Source organism: Bidens hawaiensis, unplaced genomic scaffold (genome assembly GCF_021521415.1).
Source record: "Bidens hawaiensis isolate Kalapana, Puna unplaced genomic scaffold, B.hawaiensis_p1.1 tig00003902_1, whole genome shotgun sequence".
Taxonomy (NCBI): domain Eukaryota; kingdom Viridiplantae; phylum Streptophyta; class Magnoliopsida; order Asterales; family Asteraceae; genus Bidens; species Bidens hawaiensis.
Window position 1 is genome coordinate 1,865,115 of NW_027491226.1, and position 25,483 is coordinate 1,890,597.

Consider the following 25,483-nt stretch of genomic DNA (forward strand, 5'->3'; position numbering starts at 1 on the left):
ACTCACGGATCGCTGGAGTATTATCGTGCCAACAGTGATACCACGCGCCACCAATTCAGAAGGAAACTCAATATTAGAGAAAAACCCTCTCTTGTGAGATTCGAACCCAGGACCTTATGATCACTAAGTCTTATCTCACTACCAAAATACCATTAGACCAGAAGTGCTTTGGCAAACAATCATAACTTTAAAACCGAAAAAATAATAATAAAGAAAAAAATCATTGGCCACTTTTATGAAAATAAACAAATAATAATAATAATAATAATAATAAATATAATAATAAATCACATGGTGGTGTTGTATATACTAAAGTAATAATAAATGGAGTGGTGAATCAGCATTACTAGTCACTCACTCAATCCACTACTACTCTTTGTGGTCGCAATTCGAAACCTTGTTACTCATCAACAATGGCGGCGGCAAGAGTAATGGTGTCAACGACTGTTATTGGCGCATCATGCTTCAAATCAGCCGCATCACCATTCTTCTTGAAGCCTCATCTCCGATTCAATAACAACGCCGCCAGATTATTAATCTCGAAAAAGAGGGGTTTTGCGTGTTCGGCACTTTACAGACCCGATGTTAAGATCCAGGAGGAGGGTCTACCCGAAACCCTTGATTACAGAGTTTTCTTCGTCGATAATTCTGGCAAAAAGGTTAATTTGCTTTTTATTCCATTAATAATCTAGTAGTTGGTTTGTTGATTAGATCTTTGATTATGACTAGCTATTTTTTGAATTGGGTATTTTAGCTATTGATTTAGGTTTTATGTATGAGTCTGAAATGAATTGATTTTGGCAGTAACATACTAACTGAATTCCAAATAATAGGGATAATAATAATTTAGGGACGGCTATTTTTGACACAACCCGAACACGCTAGGAAAAACAACAGGTTGTGGGTCGACTAAAACGGTTTGTTTAAAACAACTCGGGTCGTGCTCGGGTTACCCGTTAAAAAATGTCAGGTTTGGTTTGACCCATTATGGCACAGTTCGGTTCGGTTATCAGTTTTCGGTTAGTCGGTTTGGTTTATTTGGTTCGTTTGTCAGTTTTCAGTCTGGTTCGGTTAATAACCGCAGCCGAACTTGGGCTAAATTTTTTGTTTAGAAATACATGAAATGGAGGTATAAAAGCTAGAAATTTATGACAATATGAATGGTTCGATTCGATTAATTTCGGTTTCCAAGGGTACAAGGAAAAACCTGATAACTGAATTTCGAGTAATTCAGTTTATTTCGGTTCGGTTGTCGTCACCCTTGCGTTATAACTCAGTCTTCAAGTAAACTCTTAATAATGTTATATTTAACTTGGATCAGATGGGTTAATTTGTGACTTAGAATTTGGGTTTAAGTTCTTGAAATTTTCATCTTTAATCTTGATTACAGAAAGATGTTTTCTATCATATAATGGTGTTTGAACTTGAATGTTGAAAAGGTATGCTAATGGTGGTTTATCATGTTGTTTTAAGGTTTCACCTTGGCATGATATACCATTGCACACAGGTGATGGGGCGTTTAACTTTATTGTTGAAATTCCTAAAGAATCGAGCGCAAAAATGGAGGTTGCTACTGATGAAGTATTCACTCCAATTAAGCAGGATACCAAAAAAGGGAAACTTAGATACTACCCGTAAGCCATTCAAATTTCATATTGACTATCTCATAATTCATCCGTGACTTATTGACTTTTATAACTTTTATTTCCCAGTTACAATATTAACTGGAATTATGGATTGCTTCCACAAACATGGGAAGATCCGTCGTTTGCAAACCCTGAGGTTGATGGAGCATTTGGTGACAATGATCCAGGTAAATGTGAATCTCGTTATTTGATATATGTGTCCCATTATATTTTTGTTACATTAAATAAAAAGCTAAACTATATCTGCAGTTGATGTTGTTGAAATTGGTGAAAGCCGTGGGACTATTGGTCAACTCATGAAAGTCAAACCCTTAGGCTGTCTAGCTATGATTGATGAGGGAGAACTTGACTGGAAAATTATTGCAATTTCATTGGACGATCCGAAGGCTTCACTTGTTAATGATGTCGATGATGTTGAGAAGCATTTTACGGTATGTTATTTTACAACTACGTCATAATAATGTAAATTTTCAAATAAAGTGATTTAGTATCTTCACTAGCTTGTATGCATTTAAAATACACTTAGGTTGACTTTTGACTCGTTAGAGATAAAACATAACATGAGTTGACTTTGTGTAGGGTACTCTTACTGCAATAAGAGACTGGTTCAGGGACTACAAGATCCCCGATGGCAAACCCGCCAACAACTTTGGTCTTGGCAACAAAGCAGCTAATAAGGTATAATAATAATAATCATTTCTCAACTCAGGTCACATAAATTTTGAAACTTTTTCATACATTTAGTTTTAGAGTAAGCTACATTTTTTGTCCTATAACTAAGGTAGTTACAAAGAACGTCCATTACTTGAAAAGTTGTAACACACTACTTCCTTTCCACTAACTGGTGTTATAAATTCTGTTAATTTTGTAACATGACTATTTTATCCTTAAAAGAACAAAATGTGTAATTTTCACCTAAAGAAAAATAAAGGGATTTTTACATATTTCCCCATCCCAAACCTTTTGAAATTACATATTTTCCCAAAATATGAGTTTTTAATGCAAAATGTACAATGCTCTTTAAGCATGATTTGGGGAAATATGTAATTTCAAAGTTTAGGAAGGGGAAATATGTAAATTCCCCAAAAATAAATAGGTAAGGAAATGTTAAATTACATATTTTTTAGGTGTAAGGGCAAAATAGTCATTTTGTAAAAAAAAAGTTTAGCATAATTTTAACACCCGTTAGTGGAAAGAACATTCTTTGTAATCACCTAGAGTACGAAAAGTGTAATTCACTTTTTATTTTATTTTTTAAACGAAACTAACAATCCGAAGCAAATAACAGGATTATGCTCTGAAGGTGATCACCGAGACAAACGAATCATGGGCTAAGCTTGTGAAAAGATCAACCCCTGCCGGGGAGCTTTCACTTGTGTAGATTCAAATTTAAAAGACTGCCTCGGTATTTTTTACATCATTTGTGGTAAAGGCAACTTGAATATTTTTTTTAATTCTATAAGTTTATGAGAACTTATAACATAAATCGGGTGAATCAAATTAAAAGCGAGTTTATGAAGTTGCTATGTTCATGGTTCGGGAGAATGTGCGGTTCTTTTGCCCCTCTCATCTTCACTTGCTTCACTTGCAGGTGTCCTGTTATCTTCATCATATCTATCATTCTATCAACACTAGGAAGAAACACACCTGCTCGAAAAATATTAAATATTATTTTTTTTAAAGAATATTGTCACCTCTAGATTCAGTTAGTGAAGAGCACCATACCTATAGACCATATTCCTGCTGCCAAAAACAGTATTGAACTCAAGATCAAAATAGATTTTCTCCAGTTTTTAAGCTTGTCCTGTTTTACATGTAACTTGTTAATTCATCATCAACATGATCCAAAACAAGCATAAAAAAATCATAATCCAACTGCACAAATTAATAATTCTTTTGTCCTATCAAAAGTCACTCATATTCTATTAGGTGTTTTTATAAATGTTTATATTCTTTTATATATGAAATGAAGGCAGACCTGCATAACACCAACAAGTGGTGATGAGGGCACATCACCAAAGACATGAATAGACACAGTAGACATAGCCATAGCCAATGGTTTCAAGCTTGGTTTAACAGAATGAATTGACACAAAATTCACTGGACCCTACAGTCAAAAAATATGTAAATCAGTAACTATTTTCTTGGTAACAGGCAGAATATGTAGATTGAAAAAAGTTACCTGAGTGGCGAAAACCAGCATCTCCCCAATTAGAAAGAAAACCACAAAAAGGTACATGTTCTTGAAACAAAAGGCGATAAAGCAAAATACTGCCCCGAAAAATGTTGCTGTAGAAAGAAGCTGCGGATATAATTATACATATTTAATCAACACAAAACATTAACTTATTGTTAGACCTGTAAATGAACCGAATGAAAAAAATTGTGTACCTTAAAAGCATTAGGGATTGTTGAACCCATACGATCAAGAACAAAACCGCCTGACAATGTCCCAACGATTCCACCCACGATTGTTATCCCTCCGAACATCAAGTCTGCATCTGTCTACGAAAGATACGAAATTTCCTTTTTATTTTAGTTGAAACTTTATATTTTCTTGAAAACTTCTCACTTGCAAGTTGCAACACATACCATATGATATATGCTATAGCCAGCCTTTGGTCCCCAATATGAATAAGCCCCTATGACAAAATTATATGAAATATAACCTACAAACACCATCCAAAAATAACCAATTAATGTCACATTTTTGTCACATGATATCTCTTTGCAAAATAGTGTATGGAATATAATTACCTAAAACATTTACTACATATGTCCTCTCACTCAAAAGAGAGTTTACATCATCAAAAAAACTAGTAACATGTCTAGACCTGCAAGAAAAAAACGTAAGTACCAATAAATTTAGATATAAATTAATAAAACCCAATTTGCATTATTTTATTTAAAAACAAACCTCGATTTTTTCTTTGGCTTTTCACTTGAAGTGGCAGCTTGTTCTTGTGCAATAATACCTGAATAAATAAACACAAGCAATAAGCTAAAATATCAACTTATAAGCAGCATAATGCCTAAAAAATTTAATAACTACCTTTGAGTTGCAATGGACTCATTACAAACCCCAAAATAACAAATGGAACCATCAAAACCGCCTCACCAAAAAACGCATAACGCCAACCGAAATCACCTCCAATCTAAAAACATATAAGATTATAACAAGATGTATTATAAATGTTACAACTTATACTGTATTTACTTACCAATCCACCATAAACATAACCAAGTGCAACTCCGTAGGTATACACATGTAAAATATTCCCAACCATGCTGATCTCTGTAATAAAAAATGTTACAAAAGTTTGGATACCGGTTGATAGTGTTCTTTTAGATCAATAAAATGAAGTGACAAGATTTAACCTGAGCTACAGGTGCGTTTTCATCAATGAACGGAGCTGCAAGACTTATGAACGAAGCTTCACCGACACCAACTAACCTGAAAACAACAATAACAGAAATTTGTATTGTGGTAATGACGTGACACAAAAATTGATGTTTGCTCACATTCGACAAACGGTAATAGTCCAAAAACCAATTGAAATCCCGTAACCCATTACGGATAATGTCCAAACTGTTAACCCAACTGCAATAAGCCTAAAGGGGTTGAAGCTGCTCAATAAACAACCACCAAAAACATACTTTATTAGCAATCTAAAATAACCTAGTATTTTATAAAGGTAATGTAGATGGTCATGAAAAGTTTACCTTTTGGCCATTGATGCAAATACTGGAGATGCTAAAAGAAGTCCAACCATAAACGCCGAAGACAGAATACCATCCTCGAAATTAGTTAATTTGAACTCACCCCTGTAAAATGATTAAGTACTCAACAAACAATATGAATCAAATTACTTATTTTTAGTTCATTATCACTCATTTTAAATGAAACAGGTGCCAAAAAAGGCGATAACAAAAAAACTTTTTCTTGACATGTAAAGGATAGTATCCAGAAAACATAAAACGTGGTACAAGGAATTAAAAAAAACAACAAAAGTAAAAAGTTACTAAAGTAACTATTGATAACACAAAATTGAAAGAAAACTATAGGCATGAATGTGGTGACACAAATTCCTTAGAAAGTAGGGGTGTGTGTGTATCAGTTTGGGTCGGCTTTGGACTCAAACTGAACCAAAAATCAAACATTCAGTTTTTGGGGTTTTTAAAAACTGTTCTATTTCGATCTTTTTGGTTGTCGCAATGGTATGGTTTGGTTTCTGTTTTTTCAATTTTGCCATTTGGGCTTGAAATTTTTGGGCCAGAAAATATGACCTAAAAAATTTAGGCCTTTGGGCCTAAATAATTTTGTCAATTATGCATTCATTCATTTTTATAAATTACCTAACTTTAAAGCATAACAATTATAATCCATAAATTCAACAAAAATAGTCGGTTTTATCGTTCTTTTATCAGTTTGGTTTGGCTTCTACAGTTTGGATTTTGATACACGCAAAACCAAAACCCAACCGGAAATTAACGATACCCTCCTCTAAAAAAACTATAGGTAACCAAAAGTTTTAAAAAAATCAATAAAACACTTACTGAATTCCAGTACCATGTGTGCATTCTCCATTAGATTTACAAATTTCTGGAACACCATTCACACCTGTACTCGCGATCACCCCGCGATCCAAATACGTTACCAAGTTAATCAAAAAATATAACACAAGCAACCTGTGATCACACAATCAAACTTCAATAAAAAAAACATGAACAAATCACAGATCCACGATTTCCCGATAAATTGTTTAAGAACATGATCACATAACAATTACCTCTTAGGTGTAAACCAAGAAGCCGACTCATTTACGTCGTTGCCAATCGAAATACCATCCGAATGATTATTATTTTGTTCGTTTGTTACCCGATTGTGGGATGCTTCATCTGCAATGCCCATTTCATGTAATGTATGTGATATGATCTGGTTTTAATTATACAGAAGATAATATTAGTGGAGATTTGTTGTTGAAGAGGAAGAAAGTGCAAGGAAAATGTGTTGTCCATGAAGAAACTCAAGATATCCGTTTAGTTAAATTATAAGGTAACAGGTGTCATATTCTCATGTCAATGTATCCGCTTAATTTCTGTTTTAAACTTGTTGTGTCATGGTGTTCCTAAGTGGTGTTCCGTGACTCTCTGGATTTATTACTCTAATTTCCTGTTTCAAACTTTGACATGCATTGCTATTTTTGTCATTCTTTTTATAATTTCACAATTTGCACCACAAGCTTATGATTTTTGTGCAATTTTTACTCATGTTAGGATGATGGGATGTTGTGGTCGTCGTCGTCATCATCATCATCGTACTCAGTGTATCCCACCAATAGTAAAGCTATGACAGGATGATGGGATGTTGTAAAATACTTTAATTAAATTATTAAATATTCACCGAATGGTTTCCTTAACACTTTAGGGCGAAGTTCAAACATTGACCGAATGGCGGATGAGTAAGATATTGTTGAGTTATGGCATTTGATGGGTGTCAAGAGGACTTGGTTACCGCTATGATGGTAAGAGTTAGAGAGTGCATCATCAGCACACGGTTGATGAACAAGTTATTAACCCGAATCTGATAGTTATATAAAAAAAGCCTGTATAATTACAAATAAATTATCGAAAATTAAATCAATGGTAGTGTTTTTAGTTTGGTCGTGTGTGCATCCGGATCACCCAGATCGAGCAAAATAGGTAATATAGATGCATTCTTTATTATTCTTAAACTTGTTCATTTCATAATTATTTGTAAGTAATTGTTCATGTCAATTTTCTAATTTCTGCAAGCCTTAAACTGAATATTGCGAATCCTAACCTATATATTGTAATCATTGCTTTGTTTCAAAAACTGGACCATAATCCAAAGGACTTAACGTTGAACTAAATTACTTGAGGCGATTAATAGTTTCTACATAACTATTAGCTACTCTTGAGATATTGTATTCGATACTCAAAAACCGTTACAAAGGTAACACCTAAAGCCATTAGCACTTGATGCTCATGTACACATTCTATTTCTAAACCAATACCTTTTCTCCTATCTTAAATTTTTTTACAATATTCATGGGTGATTACAAAATAAAATCTAATAAAATAAATAAAATAGTAACATTAACCAAAACACATAGTTGAATGATGTTCTTCAATTCTCAAATGTAGAGAGGCCTATTTGAGATCCATGTAGAGGTGCAGGGACCAAATATCCAATAAGAATAAAAGAAATAATATTATCTTCGTGACGTTGGTTGACTGCATTTGGAAACCGTGGGGCAGCATGAAAAAGCGCGCGAACTGCATTCCTCAAATAGAGGTCTTCATCACCAATCTAATAAATATAATAAATGTTAAATTATAAAGTAAAACTGTTAAATAACAACATTAACGAATTTATGCCACAATACCTTTTAAAACTTGATATGAAATCATTTTTAGCAATTAAAACAAGAAAAAGTCGCATACTGTATCCGGTTGATTATTTATATAATTGAAAATTATAATCTAAAATTTCTTAGAACACTACGATTTTTATTGGGTCGTATATTCAGACACTTTTCACCAGCCTACACACCCTTTATACAAATCATATAGAGTCATACTACTTGTAAGACTTTACCGTATCTAACACCGTAGAGAGATACTAGACATACTATTGACTGAGCTTTTATCAGGGCCGGCTCAACGTCTTCGGAGGCCTAAAACTAACTAAAATTTTGAGGCTTTTTCCTCTTTTTTTCTTTATACGTATAAGGCTAAAGAGTATACAAGAACTATATAATTTTGATGATATGCAGTGATAATGGATATGATGTAATCCTCTTTAATTTGTGACACATCAATGAGTTACTAATTCTAAAAAAACTCTACTTCAAAATCTCATAATATATAGCTCCTATTTAAAATAAAGGCCCTATAAAAAGTGGAGGCCTAAAGCCATGGCCTCATTTAGCTTACTCAGGAGACTGCTATGGCTTTTATAGGACTCGTATAAAGGCGAAGTTATTTATGTACTATAAGATTCTCCTTGGTTCACATGACAAAAATTGTATATCAAAAAGTCCAACTAGTGCATAAGAGAATCTCCAATGCTGATCCTTGTTTTGTTTTAAACCGTCAACTTAGCATGTTGGCCTCATTTAGCTTACTCAGGAGACTGCTATGACTTTTATAGGACTCGTATAAAGGCGAAGTTATTTATGTACTATAAGATTCTCCATGGTTCACATGACAAAAATTGTATATCAAAAAGTCCAACTAGTGCATAAGAGAATCTCCAATGCTGATCTTTGTTTTGTTTTAAACCGTCAACTTAGCATGTTTTATCAGATTTTAAACTAACTTACAAAAACTTTTATTTCTCCTCCAATGGTTATTAATGTTTCAAACCGCCACCTTATCACCTACTTTTTCCTTTATTTAATCTATATCAATTTATTTCTTTTACAATTAATTATTTTATATTTCATATAAAATAAATAGTAAAAAAACTACTACTAGAAAAAAAAGCACACTTCAAAATTAAACTTAAAACATACAATATTAAAAAAAAAAAACACACACACACATAAAAAAACATACTTAAACCTAAATAATTACTAAACTAGGCTATGATGTTTCCTTATCATCTCACATATCTTCTCATGCGTTGCTAGTGTTTTCAGGTCCATACCTGATTTGTCCATTAAAAAAATTTGGTATATATTCCTGTTTATGAAGAAAGTGAGACATTTGGCTAGTGAATGAAAGTGTGTATACATATATACATATAGAAGACTATAGATTTTTATTTATTAATAAGAGAAATTACTGTTTGCGTCCCTGTGGTTTTAAGGCGGAGGTACAGTGAGTCCCCTAAAAAATTTTTAACTGGTTGAGTCCCCGTGGTTTCAGAAACAAACCATTTGAGTCCCTGTGGTTTCAGAAACAAACCATTTGAGTCCCTGTGGTTTTAGTAAAATGAAAGTTTTACCCTGAAAATTAAGTAACGACATGGTTCGTTTCTGAAACCACAGGGACTCAACCAGTTCAAAAAAATTTTCAGGAACTATTATGCCTCCGCCTTAAAACCACAGGAACTCAAACAGTAATTTTCTCTATTAATAATTTAATAACTTAAAAATAAAAGAAAAGAAAAAAGCGTTCCCATTCATGTATATTTAAATCAAATAAAAGGTGTTGAAGTCTCATTTATAATTCAAATAAATGTGGTTGCTGGAATCATCTCATCTTTAATGAATGGTTTGTGATTTCAATACACAATATTTCTACACACAACTTTAATGAGAGAGAGCACAATTATGAAATCCAGAATGGCTCCACGTAGGATTTCAAACCTCCCATTGGATATGCCCTAAATGAAAATGTTGAAACGACAAACTAGTGCATAAATGAACCAACTCTCAAGATTTATCGTCAATAAATCTTTCACACTCTAGGTTGTGTATTTTCTAGAAAATAGATGTGTGGTGCAATTCTTGTAAAATATACAAAGAGTTCAAAAGGGTATGTAGCAAGTCCTAGTTTGTTCTAGAGTTTGTTCATCTAGACCCAGGTTTATCCTGGTCAATCTATTGATTGTTTGGGTTTGTATGCCTTGTTCATGTCGGATTTGAGATCGCAAAAGAGGAGATGGGTGAAGGGTGTCGGCTCAGAGCCCCCCTCATTTGGGATTTCTTGTTTACTAAGTTACAAATCGTACTTTAGTCTCTATATAAATCATTCAATGTAGTTGTAATCATTACCATTCAATAAAGAATATCTAGCTAGTTGTCACATGTGGATGTGGATGTAGGTTAGTCTAGACCGAGTCACCAAACCACGCTAAATCCTTGTTGTGTCTGTTTATTATTTTCGTGTTTTGTGTTCAGATCATGTGTGCTTTAATCCTAGCACAACAAACCAACAATTTAGTTCACCTTAATTCTTAAATGTTGTATCAATATTAACTAAACGTGGAAAATTGGATGTCTCTTTTGTTTTCTCAAGCCTCAAAACACCCACATAGGGAAATGAACCCGAACCAGACGAGCAAGCTCGAAACCCAAAATATTCAAGACGGGTTTTCGTGTATGGGAATAGTTTAAAAAAGTGCCGGTATGACATTAGGTGATACTTGGCCTGATTTTCTAAAACATGCATACTCGTTTACCCAAACCATTAGTCACTATTTTAGTTTAACTAACTAAAGGGTATTTGGCAAGGCGTGATACATGGTTCTACAATCACGTATGAGACTTGTATTACCAATACCGTCAGCCCTACACCCACTCCCGCTCTTCCTCAAAACCATCTGGAAACCCAGGACGTAGAAAAGCGTAACAAACACTTGTTTATAACCCATTTTATTTTGTATTTTGTACACTTTTAGAAGCTAGGTTCTTTAATCTTGTAACGAATGGTACACTTAATAAACTTATACATTTACCTGAAGTATATTCTAATTATGTAACACTAGTTACGCTACTGTCCAGTATGCGAAAACAGATTCATCATTGACTTGGTCAAATGTCCTGAACCGGCAACGAGTCTTGCACACAATGCTTATTTACAAGCAAAGGCATTGCATCTGACCGCTCAATAACGGCCCCCATACGCTCACTATCTTCATTGTATCTGTCCACGCTGTCAAGAAAGATACCTGCATAATAATAAAAAGTATAACAAACAAGCATGAGAAGACTGCTAGTGAAATGTCTAAAATACCCTTTTTGATATGTTCATGATTGAGCACATCATATCTCATACCTGTAACCCATATTCCAGCTGCCAAGAAAAATACTGAAGTCAGGATCAAGGCAGATATCCTCCAATTGTTAACTTTGTCCTGTGTTACATATACAAGTTAAAAAAAATAATGATTCATATCCAAGATGGAATAATGTGGGGTCCACAAAAAGGTGAAAGCAAACCTGAAGAAGACCAACAAGTGGAGATGATGGCACATCACCAAAGACATGAATCGAATCAGTTGCTATAGCCATTGCTAACGGTCTCAAACTTGGTTTGACCGCATGAAGAGACACAAAATTCACGGGCCCCTAATAACCGAAATATTAGAGTGGAAAATGGATCAAGAATGGTATACTTGTACTGTTCAAAAAGGCGCAGGGCCGGCCCAACACACTTCCGGTAAAAAATAAACTAGTGGACAAATATGATCTGAAAAAAGTATATGTTTTCAATAATAATCTAATATTTTGAATTGAAAGATTTAAGAGACTTCATCATTAAAAATACTCTTTCTTTTATTTATCCAACTGATTAGAGATAAATTGTAACCCGAATTGACCTGAATCTTTTTATTTTCACATATTAATAGTTTAAATATAAATTCCGTGTCAAAACTTCACACCCCCATCTGTAACTGCAATAGATGTCACAATTGTCAGTTTACACCCTTAATAAAATTACCTGAGTGGCGAAAACAAGTATCTCGCCAGTAAGAAAGAGAACCAAGTAAACGTACACGTTACTGAAACAAAAGGCACTAAAGCATAACACTGCTCCAAAATATGTGGCAGTGGAAAGAAGCTGCAAAGAATGAATAATTTTTGTTAATATAAAACAAAGAAATATAGTATCACATAAAAGTGATAAAACATCTACCTTAAAAGCGTTGGGGATTGTCGAACTCATGCGGTCTAGAATAATACTACCTCCTATTGTTCCCACAATTCCACCAACAATGTTAATCCCTCCAAATAATGTATCAGCATTGTTCTGTAAATAATGTTTCGTTTGTAACAAAAAAAAAAGAAAAGTCAACACAAAGGTCAAACATGCTTACCATTTGATATATGCTATAACCAGCCTTTGGCGCCCAGTATGAATATGAACCGTTGACAAAATTGAATGCAATAAAACCTAGCAAAAACGATGATAAAATAGACAGTTAGCGGTTATTATAATTGATAAGTGATTGAGAAAATTAAAAGTTACCTAGAATATTTATGACATATGTCTTCTCAAGCAAAAGGGCCTTTATATCTTGCCAAAGTCTTGATAAATAACTGGAGCTAAATGAAGAATATTATATTAACATTTAACAGGTTTATTCTTCAAATCCATATATCATTGACTTATAGTATAAACTTATATATTATGGCATTGAGAAACACCTGGAATGCTCAGTGACCTCTTCATTAATGGACATACCTATATATACATATAATACTCGTTAAACTACAAAGGAATCTAACATTATTAAATGAAAATACCTTTCATTTGTAACGGTTTCATCGCAGAGCTCAAAATAGCAAATGGGAGCATGAGAATTGCCTCACCAAAAAATGCACAGCGCCAACCGACACTACCTCCAACCTACAAAACAAAAACATTAGTCATTAGTTTGACTTTTCGGGTCAGACTCACTTATTAGGGTGACAAAAAGAAGAAAGAAAGATCGGGTGCATACCAATCCACCATAAGCATAACCAATACCAATTCCGGTTGGTATGCACATGTAGAATATTCCCAGCCATGCTGATTTCTGTACAAACAAATGGTATAAGCAGTGTAACAAATATAATTATATGAAGTATTTTCTTTTATTTTATTTTTTATTAAAATGGTTTAAAATGCATAAAAAATGAAAGAGAACCTGAGTAAGTGGAGCATTGTCATCTACAAATGGAGCTGCAAGACTTATGAAAGAAGCACCACCAACACCAACTAACCTATACACAACAATAATAATTAAGCAATACCGAAAGTCAAAAGGCGTTTGACTTTGAAGTAGTCAACTCACATTCGGCAAATTGTGATGGACCAGAAGTCAACCGAAAGCCCGCAACCAACTACAGCAAGAGTAAACACTGACATTCCAAATCCAATTAGCCTAAACGGATTTACGCTGCTCATATACAAAAAGTTATAGTCAACTTAAAATTTTTACTTTTGTCATGTGACAGAAATAGAAGTAACAAATTACCTTTTGGCCAAGGATGCAAATATTGGAGATGCAACAAGAACTCCAACCAAGAGAGCGGAAGAAATTACACCATCTCTAAAATTATTCAGGTCAAAATCACCCCTGCAAAACAATAAACATATTATGAATACAACAACAACAACCGTACCCAGTAAATCCCACAACTAGCAAAAGCTATTGGTAGGGTCTGGGGAGGGTGTGATGTAGGCAGGCCTTACCTCTATCCATGAGGATAGAGAGGCTGCTTCCAAAAAGACCCTCGGCTCCAAAGCATGCAACATATAAACACACAAGTACCAATGACAAAACTTATAGTGATAAAGTGGCACAATCAAAATACCCACACATACGAAATCATAGTGTCCAAATAGACATACCAACGCAAGAACAAATATAAGTCAAATCTGCCTAAAATGTAGAAGAGTCTAAGCCCATAAGCTAGAACTAAGATACAAAAAGGACATTCTCTAAAAGTCTTTAACCTTAATTCTACGTCTCCATGAACACCTATCATGGACCATGTCCTCAGAGAGGTGTAACTCTAGCAAATCCTGCCTAATCCGCTCCTCCCACGTCAATTTGGGTCTCCCTCTACTCCTCCTTCCTTCTACATTGAGGGTTTCCACTACTCTAACTGGCGTTGTTTCTTGTCTTCTCTTCACATGCCCATACCATCTCAATCTACCCTCCTTTATTTTTTCACCTATACTAACAATTCCTAGCCGTTCCCTAAAAACCTCATTTCTTATTCGGTCCAACCTTGTGTGCCCACACATCCACCTCAGCATCCTCATCTCCGCCACCTCCATCTTACGTGCTTGTGTTTTCTCAATCTACCCTCCTTTATTTTTTCACCTATACTAACAATTCCTAGTTGAAATATTATTGTTTTTTTTTTATAAAATCATTCATAATAAACATATTATGAATGATTTTATAAAAAAAACAATAAAATTTCAACTTGTGAATGAAGTAACTTACTGAATTCCACTACCACCTGAGCATTCACCACTCTCTGTACAGCTTCGAGGACTCCCATATACAGCATTACTTGCAGTTGCTCCTCGGTCAACATAATAAACCAAGTTGATCACACAGAACACTACAAGCAGCCTGCATATGTAAGCAAGATAACAATAAAACACAGAGAATAATAATTCTCAAAATAAAGTTGATAAATTTCTGAATGAATAAAACGATTACATACAGTTACAAATTAACTCATAGTTACTGAAATGAAGACTAACAATAAGAACGTAAATTAAGCTAATCCTTGAATAACGCACTAAGGCTGAATAGGCTGAGTCAGACCGCCAGAGGCGTTTGCCGCATGACCCGGTTCACTGGGACCTTCTGTCCGCTGGTAGCCTTACGCCTTTTTAAGTTTGTGCCGTTTATACCTAGTTTTCCCCGGTCTGGTCAAGTTGGTTCAGGTAAGAGTCTGCTAACTCTTGCATCAGATCCTCATTGAAAACATTAATTATCCCAAACCATAACCAAACTCCAATAATTTCACGTCTTAAGAAAAATCGAAAAATAACATGAAAAGCGTACCTTTTGGGAGTAAACCAAGACGGATCAGGCTCGGATAAAGAAGGTGAATCTATAGCCATATTTGTAAACCTTCCTCTGCCTGAACATCATTTTATGATTAATACTACTATTGTGTGTTTGGTAAGACTTTTTCCTTAATTATTGTTATTTTGTCTTTTAATTTTGGAGTTTTCATAGATACTGATGATGCACCTACAGGATAATCAATGGAGTCAATCATTGACATAGTTTAAATCAGTGCTCTAGAACTCACTAGGCACTAGTCAATCAATGGAATTTTGTATGTAATTTTTCTAACTTATTAATCAGATTGGATCAATAAGTACAATTTTTCAAAAACTTCAAACGTTTTGACGAGATTGGAATTTTATATAATTTGACCAATTTTGTCAGACTTTGACCAAAATTCGAACAATTTGAGCGGATTTGGACCTCCTTTGACCGACTACTGGTTTAAGCACATGTGATAGGTAGCCAACTACCATTAACTAACTTTCAAACTAATCTCTATACATTTTCCACTTAACCGCTTCTACTTTGATAAATGACAAAGCAGCCCTTCACTCTATTTTATCTAAAAAAAAAGTCTCATCAATGATATACAGAACAGAGGTTGATAAAATTAAAATACAAAGAATGAACTACAGCTTACGGGATGGTGGTTATGGGGCAGAGTGTAGATATACAGAGGATTGATAAAATAAAACCATTGTGAATAAATTTATTAGCAATTGTGTACATGATAAATCCCAAGAGAGACAACGCAATTGTGCACCACATATATTATCATTATTCCTATTCCTAATCCTGTTCCTTGTGAAGCAAAAAAGTAATATATTATTCTTCTGGAAATGTACTAATAGTGGATTTTTACAATTAATTTTTATAATTATATGACAGAAAGTTTTAAAATTTCAAGCATGATTAATATATGCACATGATTAATTATTGGATTATTATATTTATATAAATAATAGACCCATTTAAACATAACCGAAAACCTGTCGCTCAATTTTCTCATAGCAAGCATCACGAACGAGTTACAGATTACTCGGGGTTGTGATGGGAAAAAGCCACCAAATGGCACAAATGATCCCATCAAACTGTAATCATCATGAGAATCGTACTGTCAATTGTTATGTTTTTAACAAACATTAATCGCCAATATATGCATGCATCCGATACATAATACACAGAGTGCTAAACCAGCTGGCTACACGAGTGAAAACTTTAAAGTTACAAACAAGAGAGGCTGAAAACAATGTACATATGCTTCGTGTCGAGTCTATCAATCTAGCTATGTTCATGGTGATGCAGTTGCAGGTTTATTTTCAAGCAAAGGCATTACATCTGGCTGATCAATAACAGACCCCACATGCTCACTATCTTCATCGTATCGGTCCACACTCTCAAGAAAGATACCTGCGTAACCAAAACGCATAGCAAACATACATGAGAAGGCTGCTGGTAAAATGTCTAAAATACCCCTTTAGATATGTTCATGATTGAACACGTCGTATCATACCTATAAACCATATTCCAGCTGCCAAGAAAAATACTGAAGTCAGGATCAAGGCGGATATCCTCCAATTGTTAACATTGTCCTGTGTCACATATTTGCAGCTTTTTGTTAATAACATAGATTCATATTGCAAATTAAAATGCAACTAAACCCCATTAAAATAATGAAAAAGATATAGCTATAACAATAACACTAATCTAGAATAATCATCTATGCTCAATCTAAACGTTTTGATTTAAATCATTCAGCATGCTTCTAACACTTGCCCATTAAAAGGCTCCATGAGCCATTAAGAGGGGTCTTTTCAGTGAACCAAACACATTACATTATACCTCTGACCGATTCAGAGGTAGCCTCCTAATAGAATCATCAAGAAAAAAAGAACAAAATCGGATGGTGGGTTCCACATAATGAAGAAAAATAAAGAATATGTGAAAGAAAGTCAAACCTGAAGAAGACCAACAAGTGGAGATGATGGCACATCACCAAAGACATGAATTGAAACAGTTGACATAGCCATTGATAACGGTCTCAAACTTGGTTTAACAGTATGAAGACACACAAAATTCACGGGCCCCTGTGAAGTACACAATATACTTCTATCAGAATCTAAACCTATAACTAAGAGCGTGCATGAAACCGAAAAAACGAATCCGTAACCGAAATAACAGAACCCAAACAAAAACCGACGGCTTGGTTTTATGTTTCCATATAAGTTGAACTTTCAGTTTGCATGTAATTAAAACAAAGCAATGAACCAAGCCGAATTTATGAATTTTCAATTTATACTTTGAAATTTATGTAGCTTTTAAGAATTTAATAAGTAATGTAACCTAAATATTTTAGCCCCAATGTATAATAAACAATTATATATTAATTAACAAAAAGATTTAGGCCCAAATTCATTATTATGAGCCAATTTTTTCCGGCCAAAATGTTCAAACTCAAATGGTAAAACCGAGAAAACCAAAATCCAAAACCGATCGGTTTTCAAAAACTCAAAAATTGAATTTTTGGTATTTGGTTCGGTTTTGAGCTCAAAAACAGACCCATGCACTACCTAAAAACAAATAATGGCGGATCGAGCAGGTTTAATAGCGCATCAAAACCGGCAATTCTGTACAGTTCACAATGGATGGGATCTTTTGGTCAAAAAAATAGTTTTTTTCTTATAATGTGGTCAAATATGATTACAAACGTACATCTTGTGTAAAAACCGTATTATTTTATTTAACCTGATAGTTCAGGGATAAATTGTAACCCAAATTGACCTATTAAATAGTAAACGGGTCAAAATTGCCATATGCAGCTGTAATTCTTGTAAATTTATATCCTTACAAAGAAAGTTACCTGAGTGGCGAAAACAAGTATCTCCCCAATAAGAAAGAGAACCACGTAAATGTACAAGTTACTGAAACAAAAGGCACTAAAGCAAAATACTGCTCCAAAGAAAGTTGCAGTGGAAAGAAGCTGCAAAAGTATAAATAGTTTTAATAAAAAAAAACCAAAGATATAAACATAAGAAGTTACAAAACAAAAGAGATATAGAAAATATGGGAAAACTTCAAAGAATAGTAACCAAGTTTCACCGCCGTTCCAATTAGAACAGTAGTGAAACTTGGTTACTATTCTATAAAGTTTACCCCCAGAAAGCATCTACCTTAAAAGCATTGGGGATTGTTGAATTCATGCGATCCAGAATAATACTTCCTCCTATTGTTCCCACAATTCCACCAACAATGGTAATTCCTCCAAATAGTATATCAGCATTATTCTGTAAAAGACAAAAATTTCAGATAAGCTCTCTTATTTGTAACAAAAAACAACAGTCAACACAAAAGTAAAAACAACCATACCATTTGATATATGCTATAACCAGCCTTTGGTCCCCAGTAGGAATATGCACCAATGACAAAATTATATGCAATATAACCTAAGAAAAACCATTAAAAAAATTAACATTTATTATAGTTGATAAGAGATTGAGAAAGTTAACAAGTACCTAGAACATTTATGACATATATCTTCTCGAGCAAAAGAGCCTTCATATCTTGCCAAAATCTTGATAACTGATTGGAACTAAATAAGCCATAGCTACAACAAAATAAATTTATTCTTCAAATCCTTATATCACTGACTTTATAAAACACAGGATTTTATATAATGATAAACACCTGGAATGTTCTTTAGAGCTATGCTCAGTAACCTCTTCATTTAAGGACCCGAGAATACTTTTATCATGCGACATACCTATATATACATGCAAATAAAACTATGGTGAAATCAAACATTATTATATATTTATATGAAATATAAAAGAAATACCTTTCATTTGTAACGGTTTCATAACAAACCCTAAAATAGCAAATGGCAACATGAGAATTGCCTCACCGAAAAACGCATAGCGCCAACCAACACTACCGCCGACCTACAAAACAATAAACAATCGCCATTACTTTGACTTTTTCCAGTCAAATTCATTTAATTGAAAAAGAAAGATCAGGTGCATACCACCCCACCATAAACATAACCAACAGCAATTCCAGTTGGTATGCACATGTAGAATACTCCCAACCATGCCGTCCTCTGTGCAAAAAAAAAAAAAAACAGATTGGTTGGGTTGACCCAAAACACATTTTTTCTAAAAGATATGTGTGTGTGTGTGTGTGTGTGTTTTTGTTAGCCTGTGAGGAAGGGAACCTGAGCATGTGGAGCATTGTCATCAATAAATGGAGCAGCAAGACTTATGAAAGAAGCTTCACCGACACCAACTAACCTAAATACAACAATGTGACACTAAAACTCAAAAGAGAGTAATATAATCTCCGGTGTTTGACTCTGAAGTAGTCAACTCACATTCGGCAAAACGCGATGGACCAAAAGTCAACTGAAAGCCCACAACCAGCTACAGCAAGAGTAAATACTGACAATCCGACTCCAATAAGTCTAAATGGATTGATGCTGCTCGTATACACAAAAATGAAAAGAACATGTAATTATAAAAAGTCAAAGCTTCATTTCTAATGAGCCAAATGGGCTCATGACTTCAATACATGTAGTACTGTTATGGGTCAAATAGGTTGATGACTTCATACCACTAAACTTTAGTTTTATCTACCAAGTACAATACATTTGTTAGTCATTATACGAATAATAAATTTCGACATGTTATCCAACTCGAGTGAACTTAATAATCCACTTTGATTTCTTTTAGATTCCAATTTCCAATCAGTCCAGCATTTTTTGTCATCTTCAAATTTTTGAAGTTCAAATTTGCATCAACGTTTAAAACCTTTTTATACCCAAGTGCTACATGATACAGATTATAAAATAGTAAAATACATTATCAAATGGTACCAAACCATAGTAAGAAATCATAAGATAAGGTATAATATGGTACAATATGACACAAATGGTATGGAACAACACAACAGGTTATGGTACGATATTAAATTATACAAAAAAAAAAGTACATAAAAAACATTTCACAACGGTGTGATATGGTATGGAACTATATTACACAATAACAGAATGATATGCCATGAAATGAATATCAAATGTCTATCTATAATCAAGCACTTTTCTATAAATAGATAAAAGTTTTCATGTTCACAAAAGATATTATTAGATCAACTATCAAGTATTGAAATAATTTGATATTTAATATGTTAGTAATCTACTAATTCTTTATTTCTTTTTATGTGGTGTGAGATATATATATATATACGCTTGATTGTATGGCATGCCCTCCTTTTGTAAAAAGAATTGAAAGAAAGCCAAATAACAAAGCTGTTTGGATCCATTATGTCAGCCAAACTCAATTGACCATGATCCATTTTGACAAATTTACAACAAAATTTAAGTAATCCCAGTAATATTCATTCAGGAAAAAATTATCATACAATCATGCAGCCATAACAATTTCTTTTGACAAAATGATTGTCAAGTAACAAACACCACTTCTCAGCAAACGTTATTATTGTCCAAAACCGACATATCATGCCTTTTTTTAATAATAAGATACGCATATTAACTAATTAGTCAATAAACATAAACCTAATAGTTTGTCATCTAACAAAAATGGCGGCTAATGATTTAGAAGTGATAAAACCTTTTCGCCAAAGATGCGAATATTGGAGACGCAACAAGAAGTCCAACCATGAAAGCAGAAGAAATAACACCATCTCTAAAATTATTCAAGTCAAAATCACCCCTGCAAAACAATAAAGGTACACAAAAACATATTAGAAATCATGTTATAAAGAAACAATATTTCAGCGCGCGTATAAAGTAACTTACTGAATTCCACTCCCATCTGAGCACACGCCACTCTCTGTACAGCTTCTAGGACTCCCATTTACACCATTACTTGCAATCGCTCCTCGATCAACATAATTTACCATGTTGATCACACAGAATACTACAAGCAACCTATGCATATAGCACCAACAAGCAGAGTTAGATAAAATTACTATAAAAATGATAGAACTGAAACCTAACCTCACCAGGTTACTTACACCATTTACAAATGACTACCCTGAACTATCTATTATAAACATTATTGACCCTTTGACTAATACAAAACCATTACACTTGTAACAGAAGCTGTTTAAAGTAAATCCAGTTTCAGATCTATTATTAAATGTTGTAAAAATGGGGACTAGTCAACGACTAATCGGCGACTTATCCGGTGACTGATTAATATTTGGGTAATCGGAGAAAAAATTTTGTAGTCGGACCTAATCGGTCCTAGCTGGGCCTTAATTTCGGCCTATTTTTGCAATTTGCGGCAGTTTACGGCCAACGTCCAGCGACTCCAGCAGTTTCCGGCAATTCCATATATACACACATAAAAAATGTGTACATACATGTAAACTACATATAAAAATGTGGGTGGGGGTGTAAATTTATATTTAAAACTTCCAATCCGATTAATCGCTAGTCCACCCCACCGCCCGACTGGCAAGTTCTGCAACACTAAGCAGCTTGTGAAAAAAACAAGGACTGAGATTTGAGATATCGGTTATCGCGTTGGGACATTGGTGGGATATTGGTAATTTTAATATCATGCAGAATTTACATATATAGCAATTTAACACTAACAATTCAGTATGGTCTCCTACTATTACCAAATCATCCTTTTGCAACTTGCAAAACACTAACAATTGTAGCAAGTAGGAACTTATTAAGACTTAAAACACTAACGGTTGACATTTAAGCCTTAAAGCAGTAATATCGAGAAAATCGGTCAATATCGCTGATATTTCACATGAGGACAGATATTGACTGCATAGCTACAACACTGGATTTATATTCATTAACCACCACGATGTCGATATAATCCAACATCTCCACCTAGGAATCTAATCTCACTATTAGCTATTAGTATTGCAGAACCCAACGACCAAATATCGCCAACTAAACAAAAGAAGCTGCACCACAAAACTAAAAACACTAATTATCCCAAACCAAAACATGTGAATTCCTATATTAATTAGGTTGATATTTTTCTTAATTGATGAAAAACCTAGAAGTAAAATAAAAGAAGCATGAAGAGTGTACCTTTTGGGAGTAAACCAAGACGGAGCAGACTCGGATGAATCTATAGCCATGTTTATTTGAATAATATCTCTATGTGTAAATGAGGAATTGAAATTATTTTGATCCTCGAGTCCCCTTGTAAACAACCTTCCTCTGCCTGAACATCATTGATTAACTGTACGATTATTATTATTGTATATTCTACAAGATAATAACTTTGGATATTATATTGATATACATATAGATATAGATATACAATAGTCAACGGAATGATTCATTAATGAAATTAGTTGGGTTTATAGCAATTTTCAAGATTTGGGTTTAATTAATAATTGAGATAATAATTATAGGGGTGGGCTTGATGGATGATGGATTGATAAATTAGTTAAGTTGGTAGCTTAAAAACAAACAAGTAAGTAATTTGGATCTTGGAAATGAAGTAAAGTAGGATTGGATTGACTGAATGAAGAAGAAGAAGTTACCGGACGGCGGTTACGGCGGAGGCGTCTGATTGATCAAACCATTTTGAATCAAGGAATGAATATGGTTTGGTTGGTTGTGTTGGTGAAGAAAAGAAGAAAAAAGACTATTTGATGATCCTCACTTTTCTTTTCTTGAAATGTTATTGATAATAATATTTTATAATTTTATCTTATGACAAAATTACATTTATTATTTATTTAGGTTTAAACACGGATAGGATGTGTCACTCGAACTGGTTGGATCGGAAGTCGAATGCCTTGTCAGTTTTGTGATACGTTCTTCGATTTTGCAATTGAAATGGCAAGTCCGGTCAAACGGAATTTTATGGGTAAATTGTCTCAGTTCAGTTTTGTAAGTTGGTGGGTTGAGTATTGTTACAACAGAAAGTTATGATTTCGTTCAACTTTTCAAAAAGTTACATGATTAAGTAGCCTAGACGAGACCTTAGTTTATTTTTTGTGTTCCATTTATAAAGTGATCACGTCATTAAAACACATATGTTAATAACGATTGATTATGTTCCTTCATTTTTACATGTTTGCTTAGTTTTACATGTTAATTTGTATTAGAAAGTTACAAAATATGAATTATTTATTTTTATATGTTTTTTAAAAACAACTTACATGTACTTTTGAGTCTTTGATAGGAAATGTGGCTATTAACTTAGGTAGAATCAATTATATATTTTTAAACTCAAATCTTTATTAAAAAAGTACGTATATCACATCGTGCACAACTTCCCGACTTTGACGATGACCTGGTAGTATTTATAGTTTTCTTTTAAATTTATGCAGTAGTATTTGCAGTTTGCATGTGGTCGAATATAATAAATTATTTATTTTCCCATCAATTAAACTCTAGGTCCTCCTCTACCTACAACATTAAATGATCCACCGTTGATGAAATTAGACAAAACATATTTAAAAAACATATAAAATAGTCACCATATGAACGTTGAATGAACTTTATGATCAAAACAAATTATAGGAAGAAAAGCCAGATTATGGTTCACTAGATATTGCCTTGCCATGCCATGCCAGTCACGTAGTGAGCTACTAATTTAATCAAACTTCAACATTAACTTTTTACATATAACTAAGCATATCCATCCTCTATATATACATTCCTTGCTTATATAGTACCTCAGCATCTAGCAAATTATTAATAATCTTCATCGATCCTTAATAACATGGCTTTATCACACAATACATTAATCATCGTAGCAACACTGCTTGTTTTTGGGATGTGGGCATGCCAGGTCAAATCTCGAACACTAAACAAAGAGAATATGATACAAAGGCATGAACAATGGATGGCTCGTTACGGGCGTGTATATAAAGATGATCTGGAGAAAGAAATGCGTTTCAAGGTATTCAAGAACAATGTGGCGTACATAGAATCGTTTAACAATGCTGGTAACCGGGCTTACAAGCTGAGTGTTAATGAATTTGCAGACCAAACAAATCAAGAGTTTAAAGCCACACGTAACGGGTTCAAGTTCCCATCCATGCCAAGATCAGGCCAAACCACACCATTTAGGTATGCATATGTGACTGCGGTTCCATCTAGCATTGATTGGAGGAAGAAAGGAGCTGTTACTCCAATCAAGGATCAAGGCCAATGCGGTAAGGCTATCACGAATTCCAAATCTTTTTTTGTACTTTATATATTTTTTCTAAATACTATTTGTTCTAAAATCAACAGGAAGTTGCTGGGCGTTTTCGACAATCGCCGCCACCGAAGGAATTACAGGAATCACCACGGGTAAACTAATTTCACTATCGGAGCAAGAACTTATGGACTGTGATAGGAGTGGTGAGGACCAAGGGTGTGAAGGCGGATACATGGACGACGGGTTTGAGTTTATTGTAAAAAACAAAGGGATCAACTCAGAGTCTGCATATCCTTACAAAGCAGTGGATGCAACTTGTAATATAAAGAAAGAAGGTGTTGCTGCAGCCAAGATCAGTGGACATGAGGATGTGCCTACCAACAGTGAGTCTGCATTGTTGAAGGCTGTAGCCATGCAACCTGTTTCTGTTGCCATTGATGCTGGGGAGTCTGACTTCCAATTCTACTCGAGTGGTGTCTTTAATGGAAGTTGTGGTACTGAATTAGACCATGGGGTTACAGTTGTTGGGTATGGAACCACTGGTGAGGGCATCAAATACTGGCTCGTGAAGAACTCATGGGGCACGGTTTGGGGTGAAGAAGGTTATATTAGGATGCAGCGAGATGTTGAAGCCAAAGAAGGGCTGTGTGGTATTGCTATGATGGCTTCTTATCCAGTTGCTTGATACTTATGTACATAATTATATGTGTGCACAAAGAAAGATGTTGAATATATGTAACTTGTTCCCTTTCATCATCATGTACATATGTTTTTATTTGTGAAATATTGGGTCTATATCAAACCAAAGATTAAATGAAATACATACATTTAAATGGCATATATAATTAATACACTAAACATTTTTTAAACTATAAGTATGTATCTTCCAAGTTTGACCAACACACATTTTGACCCGTGTCTTAGATTATTCACATTCACAAACTAGCTTAACTCAATCTTTATTGTAAAACTGATTTCTCTCTTTTTAACCTACTCAACCAAACTTTTCACACTCATTAGCAACCCTACATTCATCATTTTTTATTAAATAAATATGATTTATAATCATTTTTTTATTAAGAGTGATTAGAAATATAAAATATAATTTCTTTATTTGAAAATAAAAAATATATATATAATTTCAACCGGTAATGAGTAATATTTTTTTATATTAAAAATATATTTTTTAC

The 25,483-nt window shown here is 33.9% G+C and overlaps 4 protein-coding genes and 1 pseudogene across 4 annotated transcripts; 2 read left to right on the forward strand and 3 right to left on the reverse strand.

Annotated features, from left to right (window-relative positions):
- Nucleotides 1-359: 359 nt before the first annotated feature.
- LOC143624624 (soluble inorganic pyrophosphatase 6, chloroplastic-like) lies at nt 360-3,165 on the forward strand. Its single transcript, XM_077095208.1, has 6 exons — nt 360-659; nt 1,474-1,634; nt 1,713-1,813; nt 1,896-2,077; nt 2,226-2,324; nt 2,935-3,165. Exons 1-6 carry the CDS (start codon nt 414-416, stop codon nt 3,025-3,027), a joined length of 882 nt encoding a protein of 293 aa, XP_076951323.1. The 5' UTR covers nt 360-413; the 3' UTR covers nt 3,028-3,165.
- Nucleotides 3,046-6,558, reverse strand: LOC143624663 (putative sphingolipid transporter spinster homolog 2; annotated as a pseudogene).
- A 1,239-nt stretch (nt 6,559-7,797) lies between these two features.
- On the reverse strand, nt 7,798-14,390 carry LOC143624664 (putative sphingolipid transporter spinster homolog 2). Its single transcript, XM_077095236.1, has 14 exons — nt 14,089-14,390; nt 13,582-13,683; nt 13,399-13,503; nt 13,252-13,327; nt 13,066-13,140; nt 12,869-12,971; nt 12,770-12,806; nt 12,591-12,667; nt 12,439-12,515; nt 12,063-12,371; nt 11,561-11,689; nt 11,397-11,475; nt 11,168-11,289; nt 7,798-7,980 (listed from the first exon to the last, which is right to left on the reverse strand). The coding sequence occupies exons 1-14, from the start codon at nt 14,388-14,390 to the stop codon at nt 7,798-7,800; spliced, it is 1,776 nt and encodes a 591-aa protein (XP_076951351.1).
- Nucleotides 14,391-16,271: 1,881 nt separating this feature from the next.
- LOC143624621 (putative sphingolipid transporter spinster homolog 2) lies at nt 16,272-22,284 on the reverse strand. Its single transcript, XM_077095204.1, has 15 exons — nt 22,220-22,284; nt 20,957-21,088; nt 20,769-20,870; nt 19,514-19,618; nt 19,358-19,433; nt 19,169-19,243; nt 18,983-19,085; nt 18,832-18,907; nt 18,660-18,751; nt 18,514-18,590; nt 18,318-18,431; nt 18,008-18,127; nt 17,106-17,234; nt 16,661-16,739; nt 16,272-16,557 (listed from the first exon to the last, which is right to left on the reverse strand). Exons 1-15 carry the CDS (start codon nt 22,267-22,269, stop codon nt 16,439-16,441), a joined length of 1,449 nt encoding a protein of 482 aa, XP_076951319.1. The 5' UTR covers nt 22,270-22,284; the 3' UTR covers nt 16,272-16,438.
- Nucleotides 22,285-23,870: 1,586 nt separating this feature from the next.
- Nucleotides 23,871-24,978, forward strand: LOC143624622 (senescence-specific cysteine protease SAG39-like). Its single transcript, XM_077095205.1, has 2 exons — nt 23,871-24,306; nt 24,386-24,978. Exons 1-2 carry the CDS (start codon nt 23,871-23,873, stop codon nt 24,976-24,978), a joined length of 1,029 nt encoding a protein of 342 aa, XP_076951320.1.
- The last annotated feature ends 505 nt before the right edge of the window (nt 24,979-25,483 follow it).

Excerpts from the sequence above, each read along its gene's own strand:
- LOC143624624 (XM_077095208.1), top strand. The coding sequence starts at position 414 with ATGGCGGCGGCAAGAGTAATGGTGTCAACGACTGTTATTGGCGCATCA. Across the intron at positions 1,635-1,712 it reads GGGAAACTTAGATACTACCC|TTACAATATTAACTGGAATT; the intron begins GTAAGCCATTCA and ends TTTATTTCCCAG. Across the intron at positions 2,078-2,225 it reads ATGTTGAGAAGCATTTTACG|GGTACTCTTACTGCAATAAG; the intron begins GTATGTTATTTT and ends GACTTTGTGTAG.
- LOC143624664 (XM_077095236.1), bottom strand. The coding sequence starts at position 14,390 with ATGGAGGTGGCGGAGATGAGGATGCTGAGGTGGATGTGTGGGCACACA. Across the intron at positions 13,684-14,088 it reads GAGGACATGGTCCATGATAG|GGGTGATTTTGACCTGAATA; the intron begins GTGTTCATGGAG and ends ATTGTTTTGCAG. Across the intron at positions 12,972-13,065 it reads GTTATGCTTATGGTGGATTG|GTTGGAGGTAGTGTCGGTTG; the intron begins GTATGCACCCGA and ends TTTGTTTTGTAG.
- LOC143624621 (XM_077095204.1), bottom strand. The coding sequence starts at position 22,269 with ATGGCTATAGATTCATCCGAGTCTGCTCCGTCTTGGTTTACTCCCAAA. Across the intron at positions 19,086-19,168 it reads GTTATGTTTATGGTGGGGTG|GTCGGCGGTAGTGTTGGTTG; the intron begins GTATGCACCTGA and ends ATTGTTTTGTAG. Across the intron at positions 17,235-18,007 it reads TACTTGTTTTCGCCACTCAG|GGGCCCGTGAATTTTGTGTG; the intron begins GTAACTTTCTTT and ends TGTACTTCACAG.
- LOC143624622 (XM_077095205.1), top strand. The coding sequence starts at position 23,871 with ATGGCTTTATCACACAATACATTAATCATCGTAGCAACACTGCTTGTT. Across the intron at positions 24,307-24,385 it reads CAAGGATCAAGGCCAATGCG|GAAGTTGCTGGGCGTTTTCG; the intron begins GTAAGGCTATCA and ends TAAAATCAACAG.